This window comes from Catharus ustulatus, chromosome 1 (genome assembly GCF_009819885.2).
Source record: "Catharus ustulatus isolate bCatUst1 chromosome 1, bCatUst1.pri.v2, whole genome shotgun sequence".
Taxonomy (NCBI): Eukaryota; Metazoa; Chordata; class Aves; order Passeriformes; family Turdidae; genus Catharus; species Catharus ustulatus.
The window spans coordinates 17,751,782-17,764,960 of record NC_046221.1 but is presented as its reverse complement, the minus strand read 5'-3'; the positions used below and the strand labels follow the sequence as shown (position 1 = coordinate 17,764,960).

General features: G+C 38.8%; 1 protein-coding gene across 3 annotated transcripts in view; it reads right to left on the bottom strand.

Moving 5' to 3' along the window:
* The window catches only part of ARHGAP21 (Rho GTPase activating protein 21), a 113,375-nt gene that overhangs the window by 70,351 nt on the left and 29,845 nt on the right, over window positions 1–13,179 (bottom strand). The window contains exon 1 of one of the 3 annotated variants that reach the window (XM_033054230.2): window positions 11,191–11,318. The exons of the other annotated variants lie outside the window; for them this stretch is intronic. Within the exon in view, the coding sequence (XP_032910121.1) occupies window positions 11,191–11,274 (84 nt within the window). The 5' untranslated portion in view covers window positions 11,275–11,318. Of the gene's footprint in view, window positions 1–11,190; window positions 11,319–13,179 lie in introns of those variants that run through there. 3 annotated transcript variants of the gene reach the window in all.

The following is a 13,179-nucleotide window of genomic DNA, read 5'->3' as shown; positions in this document are numbered from 1 at the left end:
TGTTACGTGATACAGCAGTTCAGCTAGACACATATATGCTGAACAGAAAATGATCTGATGTTACCCGATTTTATTGATTCAACAGCCATCATATGATTTTTAGGGCTTTTCAGTAACTACTAACATAAGCCAGAGCAAAAAAACATAGTTATTAATCCCTAAAATCTTCCTGACATACTAGCAGGATATTCCAAATGTTCTAATAATAACTGGACTCAATTGAAAACAGAGATCTCTCTTGTATAGGGTCATCTACTTTCCCCAGTTCTTGTGCCCAGCCACTTATCACTTAGCTAACTGCCCTGTTAAATATCTACCACTGCAGAGAAAATGGCTTTTCTAGAAGTCTGGCCTTATTTTAATGTGACAACGAAACAGATTCTTTAAAAAGATAACAAAGAAATAAAAAGGTCTTTTCTGGCTAAGACTACAGAATGTGTAAGAAAAAAACCTGTCTATAAGGCAGTGATATAAAAGATTATATAACCTTTTCTGAGATACATTATCTCCATCTCATTTGCAGCATAGGAAGGCATATCCAGCACAATATTTTATCTTAGTAACACCTGGGAAGTGGGATCACTCACACAAGGTGCAAATTGGGTCTTTTTCTTTCAGTTTTCAAGCTAATAAACCAAAATTTCAAGGGAAATGGGTCACATTTATAAAGCAGAACACCATGACGATGGACTGAACAGTCTAAAGATGCAGCAAGGTAATTTCTAATGTCTTTAAATCAAACTGGAATACACAAACAGCCTCTTAAACAGAAATTATTCCCAATTGAAGAAAAGTAATTACTGACACAAAGGTGACATTTTAAGCAAATCCACCTTCCAGGTATTCAGAACACAGCCCTCTTTTCAAAACAAATAAATTAGTTCCATCAATTTTAGCCTCAGGAAATATATTCATTTCTTACTGAAAAAAAAAACACTGCAAAGACCAGCAGGAATCCTGGAACACAGAAAACTCCAAACCCTAATCATTTTAGGCCTCTGTGTCAAATACCCACTTGTCCAAACTTCTGACTGACTTCTGTACCAAAATTTTATAATCTTGCCCTGAATACGTAGGATGTTGAGAGAGACAGAAATTCAGGTAGGAAATATAAACTGTCAGTGTTTCATCATTTTATGTCCTTGAAAAATGGCTACACAGTATAATTAACAATATTTTCCAAACCCACATGGATAGTGCAAAATCAGTCTGCCAAATTGGTGAGATACAAGAAAATCTATAAAAAGATTGTGGATAGTAACTGACACCATAAAAAAAATGCATTTAGAATTTGCAGGAAGCAAGAGGGGAAAAAAAAAGCCTGAGGAAACACCATTTGAATATTTAACAGCTGTACATGCTAGACTTGTTAAAAAACTCTCAGCTGAATTCCAAAGATGCATGCAGCAGTGCATACATAATACCAAAGTTGTCCCTTCTTTACTAACATCAAAATTAGCATGCACAGTTAATTAACAAATATCCCAAATGTTTCAGTATTTTAGAGGCAAACTGGAGCATTCATTTTTGCATACTACTCCAGTGTCACCCATCACACTCAATAAGCAACAAGGTTAAAAAAATTAATGTTTAATTTATGTATACATTTAAGCTGAGGCAGATAAATAATAAACAATAATTAACTGTTCCCACCTACATACTCCACCTACTTCAGTCCAAAAGTACACCCTTCTTCTTTTCTACCTTTTAGAAATATGAACATTACTCAGGCATGGCTGAGTGTAATCAATGCCTGTCAAAGCGAACTTTGCCAAGCAGAAATAAATCACTGTAAGTTAAAAATATCCAATAATGAGTTGAACTCTCAACATACAACTAAAATGCAATACAGATTCACAGCACAATATACTCAACCTAACAGTATTGACCACATATTTATGTGATTGCTGACATTTACTATGTGCTGAGACACAGGTAGTGAAATTAGTTCACTTCATTGATAAAGCCTTTATCTACAGAGTACTCTGAGAGCCTTCCCCGAGCAGAAAAATCAGACAGTTTGAGACAGATGTACTGAAGCACAGAAGAGTTTCCTACCCCAGAACATCTCTAAGGATTCCTCTTGGCAGAATGGGTCACAGGGAAATGGATCCCACTCAGAAGTCTGGTAGCAAAGCCCTCAGAGCATGAGACAGAAGGTATCTGTCTCCATCCTGGCCACTTCAGTGCTCTACATTTAAGAAAGTTGCAGGAAGGACTTGGTTGCTCAGTGCTTGTAACTGCTGAGCCTGTTTTCAGTAATTACCAAGAGGAGGCTGCCTTGTCATAAAGCACCTGAAACTGGAAATACAGATGCAAACAAACCCTCAAAGCTCTAAAGATAAAACAGCTACAGAACCACACTCACCACAAAACAAGATGTGAAGATAAACACAGCCTGAGTCCGCACACATAAAACCATTAGTAGATAGCATTAACAGAGACAGATAAAACTGGGCTAGTCAGGGCCCTCCCTCTGGGGTCATTACTATCTGGTTTTGAAACTGGGAGCACAGCTCTTCTTCCATGCTACAGTTCTTCATGAAGCAGAGGTGGGGAGGGGGAAGAAAAAACAAAAGTTTCCAGAGAAAGACTTCAACTCCCAAACTCAGGGAAAGTATCAGCACTTAGAATCACAGGGGTACCCATTCATCTCTTACCAACCAAGTGTAACTGCATCCATGAAGTGCAGGATATTTGCTGAGACACCCCAACACCAACATTTGCTGAGATACCCCACACCAACATTTCTCCTCTACTGCAGCTGAGTGGGATGCACTAACTGGGAAAGGCTAACAGAGGCAAACAGACTGAAGAATTCAACTACCACTAGAACAAGATGCACTATGACCCTTTATCACTGCAAGTGGATAGTTTTACTACAATTAATGGTTCAATATCAAACAACAGGAAAACAAAAAGATTATTAGTGATCACAGTACGACTAAGGGGAAGACAGGTAATGCCATTCCTCCTGTTTGCTGCTTATGTGGGTTGGTGAGGTGGGACTCAAGCAGCTACCAGCAACAGCAAAGTGCTCTTCATGAGCAGCACTCCCTCCCTTAGCCCCCTCATGGGTCTTGCAGAGATCCACAATGAGCCAATTCAGAGGAAGGGAAGGCAATAAAGATGTGAGCATCACTTGATGGAGTGACCACAGGTCACTCCCTCACACTCTAGGCGTGTCCCTCATAGGAGCTCACCTCTTATCCCTTTAACACAGCCTGGGTCCTTTTTGGTGGACTAATGAAACTAAATTCAGGCATGTGTTAGGACATAATCCTGGGAGCAAACCTACCTGTCTTTTAGGACTGTGAACATCACCCAGATGGAACATAAGCTGACATAGTTCAATAATAAAGGTGGCAGCAGCTGCCTGCCTGCAGCAGAGGTTAGTGAGGACACCCAACTTTAAAGTGCATCTCAGGACTGAATACTCTAATTCAATAAAAGGCATGAATCATATTCTCAAACCAAGACTAGGTAAGGAGAAAGGCAATTAAGATGGCAATACATGCTACTCCCAGTGTATGAAGTAAGTGGGAAATCTGCGACCTTTCAAAAGCAAAGTATCTGTGCCAGCATGGCAGATGGCTGGGAGGCACAGAGAAGGAAACAAAATTCTGTCAAGCACCATGGAGGCTACAGAGCTGGCTTGAGCTTGGAAGGAGGACAGAGGGATACATATTTCTGTGTACTTTCTGTCTACTTCTGTACTACTTGCACTGTAGTAAATACAGTCATTCAAAGGAGAAACAGTATTTTCAAGATAAAGGATTTCAGTTCCCATAAAGGTCAAGGCATACACAGAAAACAAACAGTAAAAACCTCCACGTGTGCATGTTATTACACAGTTCAGACTTGCCTTACTGCACTCTACTGTTCATGAAAGACATCTCTGTAAAGCAGTTCATGCTCATGTCAGTCTTATCACTACTCCAGTAAGGGCTAAAAATCAAAGCTGAAGGCTATCTACAGCAAGAATGATCTCAAAAATGTCCCCTCCATGCATCTGTCCAACTGAAAATTTTTCAATTTACCTGGCTCTGGATTAAAAACAGTAATGCTCCAAGTGGTTCTGCAAACTGGGCCTACCTAGACAGACATGCTTGAATGAAAGCCACTTCCAGCTTCCCAGGCAAGGTATGATTCAGAAACAGTTCTCCTACTTTGAAGTAAGGAAAATTCCAACTTACTAAGTCTGCCTAGACTTAAAGTAGCTTTTTTATTTTTCTACACAGCACAAGCTCTGATTTCCTCATACTGTGGTTCTGAGAGCTGGACCTTTTGAACAATGCTCTTAACGTCACCAAAAACAAGATCATGTCTAGTATGACTAGTGCTCCAGCACTTTTTAAACAGGACTTCTCCACACTTAGTCCCTAACCCCTGAATTATCCACAAACTAGCTTCTCTGATGTCCCTTTAAACTCTACATATAACCAAATTTAGCATATTTCAATTCATTAATCTACCACGTCTCCTTTAGTTTTATACACATATATAAACACACAGAAAAGTACACTGTGTTGAGTGTATACATATATTTGTAGTAGCTTGTACACATCCAAAAAGTGTATTAACTGACTGGGATTCTTTGCAAAGCTAATTAAGTGCACTTCAGATAATAATTTATACTGCCACAGAGTAAGACCCCATTTCAAGCAACAGCACTAAGACAGAGATTAAAAAGCATATAATGAAAAAGTTCACAGGACAGAGATGCAAACTGTTTTCACAATGTTTTGTTTATATCTTGAATTTTATTATTCATAACAACAGATATGGAGTTCATAATATTAAATTTAGCCAGAAAAACATTAACAACAAAGAGAAATTGAGAGCTTCCTTGTTTTCTTATAGACCCATTAGCAAAGCCTCCCCTCTTAACAGCTACATCCTTCAACTGGAAAGAAAGGAAACATCTGCAGGGCTGGTTGCTAGCACAACAGCAAAATATCATGTGATCTTAATTTAGCTAAATTGAAAATCTTCCTTCTCTGCTTGTTCTGTCATTGCTTGTTAAGAATAGGAAATTCTCTGTCCTCACCTTACAGTGTATTCTGGATATGTCAGAGATAAAGACAATGCATGCTTCTGCTCCTCAGCATTGAAGAAATGTTTGAGGTTACTCCATAAGATAAAAGAATCTTCTCAGCAGTCTGACAGAAGTGGTGAGAGCACCTTGCACAGTCACCAGATGTCAAGAGGTGCCTTATACTGCCTCTTTCAAACTAAAGGCATTCTTTCAGACCTGAGACCATGAGCTGCCCCATGACCCACTCTGCTTCCTACAAACAGAGAGAGGACAGTAAGAAATGCCATCTCTGTCCCCAGCTGAGTATACTACTGCAAAAATAGGACTGAGTTTCAATGAAGTTTTGTCCTGGGGTGACTTTGTACTCTTTTTGCTTTCTAGAATAACCCAGACTTTACCAAACACACAAGACACCAGTTTCCCCTACACTTCCACCACAGTATAACCACAAATGCATTTACATGTGAAATAACTTTGCAGAAGCTTTCAAGAAAACCTAAACCACTGCACAATGCAAAATCATCAAAATCACCTGCAGAGACCCCATTTCAATAGCCTGATGGTCCACGCTTGAAACTATTCCCAGCCCTAAAACTACCTACAGATTTTCTTCCCTCCATAGTGTTTTTCTCCTGTAGCTAGAGACTATGTCTTGAATGAAAAAATTATTAAATCTACAAGGGACACAGCTAAAGTTGACCAAACCACCCAAGAGAACAACCACTTTTCCACAGCTTCTTTGTCCCTATGGCAAACCTCTGTGTTGACTAGGCTACTCCAAGATGCAGCTGCAATAGGGCTTTACTGCTTTTGGGCTGAGCAGTGGGACAGTGCATCCTTATATCTACCCTCTACTGAATGTACGCATGAGACTGACCTCTTACTGAAACTACTGAACTTTTCAACATAAACAGAATATGCTCATTCCTTCTAAAAAGAAGAAAATGAGGTCATTTAGAGACTAGACAAGTCACTTCATCTGCATAAGCGTATCACTGTACCTGCAGGTAATTCAAGCTGTTAAGGCTTAAGCTCACTCAGTACTGCACTACTGCCGTATTTGGGGTTTTATTTCATGTATATCAGAAAAGTCTCTTTACCTGCCCAAAGCCAAACAGAAGCCTTTGGAAGGTCAGGGATTTGATCCTTCAATGTCTAACCAAAACAGTAACACTAAAAACGTGGGTTTTGCACGTGGATTGTTATTACAGATTCTGATTATGTTTGCAGAAGATTTCCCTAGACATATGGGGGGGGGTTTTCAAGAACAACTATGTGGACCAAGGCTGAAAAACATCATAGGAATTTTAACACAGAGAACATGGCTCAAAACACCACAAAAAAGACCAGTGTGTCAAGATTCTTTACCTCCCCACATAGACAGCTTCCCTCCTCAAAAATAACCTCTAAATAAATCTACATACAGCTTGAGATACTCAGTGTTAAAGCTTTCCAATACAGTGACTTATTAATAAACTCCTGCAAACTCCCCATTTAAAAACAATCCTGGTCTTGTGTTTCAAGACATTTACATTCTATACAATGTGCAAATCAAAACACTCTTAAGTTTCAAAGCCCTGAACTCAGAAGTGAAAAGGCTTGTCCATTGTAAAGCAAAATAAAATAAAATAAAATTAGCATACACAGATGCACAGCCACATATCCAAACACCCAAATTAAATTATGACCGACCTCTAAATTTGTAATCTATTGTGCATATATAACAGAGGGAAAAAAGCAGCCTTTTCAGTGAATAACTTCTTTTACAAAGATACAATACAAAGGGAAATGCTTAAAAAGTCTGAAGTCATTAACCTGAAAAAAATATATTAAATCTTTATGCCCAGAGATGTCACTAAGAGGATAAAGAGGAGAAAGTTGTCCACAGGATTTTCAGTTTAAGTGCAAATCCAAAAGCTTCTGAACGTTGACTTATGACATAATCATATGTGACCTGCATATATTTCCTCACAGTTTGTATTGCATATGTCAGTAAGAATGGTTGATATAGGTAAATACATCTACATTTGTTTCTCTGGAGGTTGGAGCGGGGAGAGAGAAGAAATCTATTTTAACACTTGGCACTGTTGCCAAGTAATTTCCCTGTACTTCTGGACATTACAAAATGTTTCTCCAGGAATGTGAACTTCTACAATGAGTTAAGTCACCAGCTTTTTCATGCAATGATTTCACACTTCTTGCTTAAACTGAAAACAGCACACCCTGCACTGCTACCAAGACAGATTTTTATCATATTGCCTCCCTCCCTCTCTGAGGCAGCAGATGAACAGAAGAGCACAGTAAGATAACAAATATCGCATTTCAAAACCATTATGAGCTGCAAATATCTCAGAAGAAATGCAGACACCTTTGTTATTTCATCCTCCAAGTGACACATTTGGAAGACCGAAAAGCATTTTTAACGTTATTGGAGATTCTCCGGACGAAGGGAAATAGCTGCAGTGCAGCAGCTGCTGCAGTACTGCTGCGTTCCGGGCTTGAACAGAGCTGATGCGAGAGCCAGGCTTGCACCACACCATCACAGTATCACACACTGCCTGCAATAATGAACTCCAGCTACAAGAACAGAAATCAGACACCTTGGCTGCTAGGTCACCAAATAACAAACCTCCATGTACATCAAGATAGTCTTTGAGAAGAAGGGTTCTCCAAGACCAGTAACGGCAATGATGAGGCCCCCCCCCTGTGCAGTGAAACTTAACCAACTGCAAGTTTACAGAACCTGTAAAATACTTACCTCTGGCTGAAAAATACAAGATTTAAGTATTTACATGGCTGAAAGAACATTATCATTATTTTGAGAAGATCTGATCTGCCCTCCTCAAACTAACTGATGTCTGCTCAGAGCACAGTGCTGACCTATGCTCTGTGCTGGTAAGAAGACAACCTGCACTCAATTTGTGGTCTACTGTTTCCTATCTAACACATGAAAGAAAGGCATTTGTGATAAAAGGAGGGAAAAAACAAAACCACTGAATCACCTACTTTTTATTACCTACCATTATTTCTTCCAACCACCTCAACCAGTGGTATTTATTGTTTTAGGCATACTTGGTCTCCTGCATCTCATCATGGCCACAAGGTCAGCTGGCATCTCCAGAGTCTGCTCATGGCCTGGAGGTTCATAATAAAGGGCATCCTTACAAGGACATCCCTACATCTTACTGAGGATGAGCCTAGTTCATATGTTACTGAGGAAAAATATTACCTAACTCTTCTATGCATTTATTGAGGAACTCCTCCTGGACTACAGTTAACATGCTAAGTTACGATTCCAAGACTACGACTCCATGAACACCAGACTATCATAAAAAAATATTGCCTTAACTATTTAAGTACTTAAGTACTTTGAATACTATTTAAGTATTTAACTCACCCTCACTCTCCTTCCTCTAAGAAATCACACTAAAAATTCCTTGTTTACTAAGATCAGACTATATTCAAACTAGGATTCCTCATCTATGATACTGTCAGGGCAGTCTGGGTAAGTACAAACATAAATTTGCACATAAAGCTGCATTTACCGAGATCCCCCATAGGATACAAACTATTACTCTGCTTCACTAATACCACATTTGCAGCCATGCTGAAGTTCTGAATTGCCAGTAAGACTCTCACACTTGAATGTACCCCATGTCCCACGAGACAACTGTCACAGACAACATACGCAAGAAGCAAGACACTTTGGTACTTTACTCATTTTAAGAAATATTTTTAACACAAGTAGTGCAGCTCTCCCACAAACAAAAAAAAAAAAAAAAAAAAAAAGATGAAATACTGCAAGCAATCAAGTTTATTGTCACTGAAGACTTCTAAGTAATTATTTATGGATCACCATGTGATAGCCATCAATCCCCATCCAAAGTTTGGACTAAAAACTAATTCACTGATGCCAACAGGACTTCCCTGATTTACATCACAGAATAATTTTAAGGGTTTTTGTTTTAGTATGAAACATTCCATATTCTTTGAAAACATCCTAATACACATAGCAACTTGCTGTAGAGTGCAAAAGGCAACTGTTTCCAGCCATAGTAACTTTTATGTCATACTTTCAAACTATGAAAATACTTTTTCTAAAATTTAAACCACCACGACAGACAAGAAAATATCCCTGCTATTTCATACTTGCTCGCTTCCTGTTTTAGAAAATAAGCTTTGGGAAACATATGCTGCAGAGACAAGGGAGTGGGTGGCGAACAGTAAAAACAAAATAAATCCTTTGAATGACTGCAACCTAATTTGAGGTATTATTAGTGACACAAACTTCAGAGGTCACCCATCTGCTTTCTCATCTGCTTGGGCACTGTGAGATGGCAAAGGTGGAGAGCAGCACTTCTATGTGGAGTAGCATGCATATCTCCCCAGCCCTGGCAGCTTCCACTTCTGCCATGGCATTTCAATGCAGCAAATAGAGTAATATCCCACTGTAATATCCCATAAATGAACTTCCATCTTCATTTCAAAGAAAAGTATCAGCAGTAGTTCATTAAATTGCATAGTTTACAGAGCTGGACTTCAGTTAAAGTAAACAAAACAACCCCAAACACACATAACAAATAGTCTACTTGATAAAATCCAACAAGATCACAGATCACACAGTTCTGCAACATTGCTACTTCAAGCATGCAATTAATTCAGGGTATAGTGATCTAAAGCTTGTTTCTTCTTTCCATATTGATAAGAAATACTTTTTAGATTGTGAACCCTGTTCTGCATTGGTGTGAGGAGTTGTTTTTGTTTGTTTGGGGGGCGGTTTGTTTGTTTGGATTTGTTTGGAGGGGTTTTTTTTGAAGGGGAAGTGTTTGGGGTTTGGTTTTGGGGTAGGGGGTAGTGTTTTGTTTTTTCTAAAACCTTTCACTTCAATATGCTCATGAAACAATTTTCTTTTCCCTTCCCTCTAGTTGTGTCAAATGCACTTTAAAATTTCACAGGACTGCTCACATACTAAGCCTTTTCTTATTTCTTCTTGATTCCTGTGAAGCATGGGAAGCAATTGTCATACTGCATTTGACTGGACAAGTGAATTCTTATACATATGCAAGCAAACTAGACAAAACAGTTTGGCATCTGCAAAAATCAAAAGTTTAACAGAATGTATCACATTTCCTGTTTTTTCACATTCAACAGAAGATACTTTATACATGTCATATTAACTAGATTACTTGAAAAACCCGGGCACCATCAATCAGGTTTTGCACCATTAACAAAAGAACTAAAACAATACCCACAAACAAACAAAAAACAAACCATACCACCATCACATAGCAGTGTATTTTCCTGATTAAGAAGCTTCAGTACAGATGTGACATACAGGGGTTGTAGGCATTTTTAAATGGCAGATTATTTCAAAGGACCTTTATGCATAGCAGAAAGAATTCTCCATCATCTGTCTCTAGTAACTGTACTGAAACTGCAACTTTAAAATGAGTGCTTACCTTCCCCTTACAGCAAATAAAAATTATATAAATTTTCTGTTTTCTTCAGTGACAGGCTGAATGCTATATGAGAAACACAGTTAATATCTAGAGTAATTTTAGAGTAGTACTACAACTGCATACACTATTTAGAATCCAATTCAGAATCCAGGCAATTTTGTTTGTTTGGGTTTTTTCCCCTCTACAGCAAGGTAGAATTATATCTGTCCATATTAAGAAGAGTATCCTGTAATTTATTTAATTCTGTATATGTTTCAAAAAAAAAAGTAACAACCTCCTCCTCACACTATTTAAAATCCCACTCATAATCAAGTATTTTGAAATAGCCCAGTCTTTTTAAAACAGGAAAACAAATCAGCTTTTTTATCTATTAACAACTTAGTTTGTCTTGGCAGATCTCCCCCTTCCTGTATGTGATATTTACCTTTTGGTGCAATTCATTAAACAAAACCCCTCAAAGCATAAGACTCTACAGAGAACAAAGTACTCAAAGTATTTAAAAAGCAATTATATAGTCAAACCATGTTTTGTATGCTTGTTAACTCTAGAAAACTCTTTAGTAAATAGCAGCATTTCTAACAGTTCATCCTCGGTAATGGGGGTGGGGCGAAGAGATCAACTGGAGCCTTTTTCTTCTCCCCTTATACTAAATTATATAATCATCTTGCATGTAAGGATAAGCAAACAACAAACCTGATCGCTCCATGCACAGTACAGGTTACATATGAAGCTCCAGTTGTGATTGATCACGCAGTCCAAAATCCTGAGCTGGGCCATTGCTGTAGTGCAGAGTGCTGCTGTGCTCTGACTCAGCTCCTGTCCGGGTGATCCTCGAGGATATGAGAGCTATGCAGCAACGACATTCAGGAACAAGGACTTTCCTTCCTGTTCAGTCTCCCTTGCCACCCCAACTATGTGTCAAGTCAACAAGATAAATTGACACAATTGCATAACATTCTTCAAAATAATACTTCTGAAGCTGACAAATTATGCATTCTTGGGAATATATGGGAAATAAGAACATCCTAAAAAAACACACTAAAGCAAACAGAAAGGCACTCTCAAACTGTCCTTGTTCTTTTCCTTACTACCTTCATTTCTATTTCTGCAGTGGTTTCTGCTGAAATCACTCTAAATATAAACAATTAGGTGTCATAATCCATATCATATGAACCTTAAAACTTCCTTAGGCACAGCTGTGATGATGGCTCCGCATATTGTACAGGAGATTCAAAAGCTTAAGATGCCTCTTTTAAAACAGCACAATACAAGCAACTTTTCAAAATTAGGAGAACATCATAAAAATTAAATAGGTTTATCTGCTTTGTACTCTTGAACAGCAGACTTCTCTTTAAACCTGCAAAAGTACTGTTAGCATTGCATAGAAATACTGGCAGCCTTCTGTAACGAAGGATGACAATCCTATAGGTCAGGACTGCAACACCAGAGGGATTCTGAGAAACTAAAGAAATACTGGAAAAGTTTCTTCCTTCCTTCCTTCATGTATTCCTTCTTTGCAATCTGCAAACAACAATCCTATTTTAGCATGAACCTCACTTACTGTATCTTGCCTGCTTACTCTAAAGTGAGGCTCAGAAATACAGGAAATGTGTTTCTGCAGAAACACACACATTTTATCTGGTGACTACATGAGCTATTAGTCACAGAACCAATTTAGAATAACCTGCAGTTGAAACTATACAACTACCTAACAACATCTGGGAGGTGCAAGAGACAGAAAACTGTCTTGGGAAAAGATGGAGGAAAGGCTACGGGAACAAGTGGTCAATTCACCCTTTGGTTCGGTAATGGCCAAATGACTGAAAAGTGCTTCAAATGTCAAAGAAAATGTGTTCTATAAAAGCAGTCTGGAAATAAAACAAACTCGTACATGAGAGTCAAACAAATGATGTGGCCAAAGAGCAGCTCTAACTTTGAGACAGTTACACAAATAAGGCCTCATTTGTTTTAACCAAACCAAACAAAAAAAACTTGTTCCAACTTCTCATCTGAAGGACTCTGGAAATTAATACCAGAGTCCAAGCCAATCTCTTCCCTTCTTGCCAATGTGGATAGTCAGAAAACTTCAAAAACCCTGTTGTGTAAAAAAAAAATCTATTCTGGCTCATTTTAAGATACCTATGGCAGGAGATTCCCTAGTATCTTTACAACACTTAATTGTGCAAAAGGGAGAACGGTAGTACCAATGTAACACAGCACAAAATGTATTCGTTGTCAGGCGAAAAAAAAATAGAACAACATCATCTCAAGTTAGATGGTCTGTAATGAAGCAGGCAGGGCTGACATGACATGTGGCTAGAAGAAATGTCCTGCTTAGCAACTATTACTAGGTGGAACAGATATACTTCCTCACAAGAGACACCACTAACTATCCAAGCTTGAGAAATCTTGGAGAGGATGTCTGGGAAGGTTTTACGGAGCAGGGGGTTACAGCAGAGATGCCAGAGCAGACTGAGACAGTGAAGTCCCCAGGACAGCATTGCTGGAATGAGGAAGGAGCTGGCACCCTGCAGGACTGGCAGCAGGGATGCTGGCAGTGCATGTGGGGCAGCCTACACATGGCTGGAAAAGCAGCCAGCTGCACATTTGTTGGACTGTGGAAAAATGCTGTCACCAACTAAGTAAGGCAGAGAAGGAAAGTAGATCTGGAAAATTAAGATG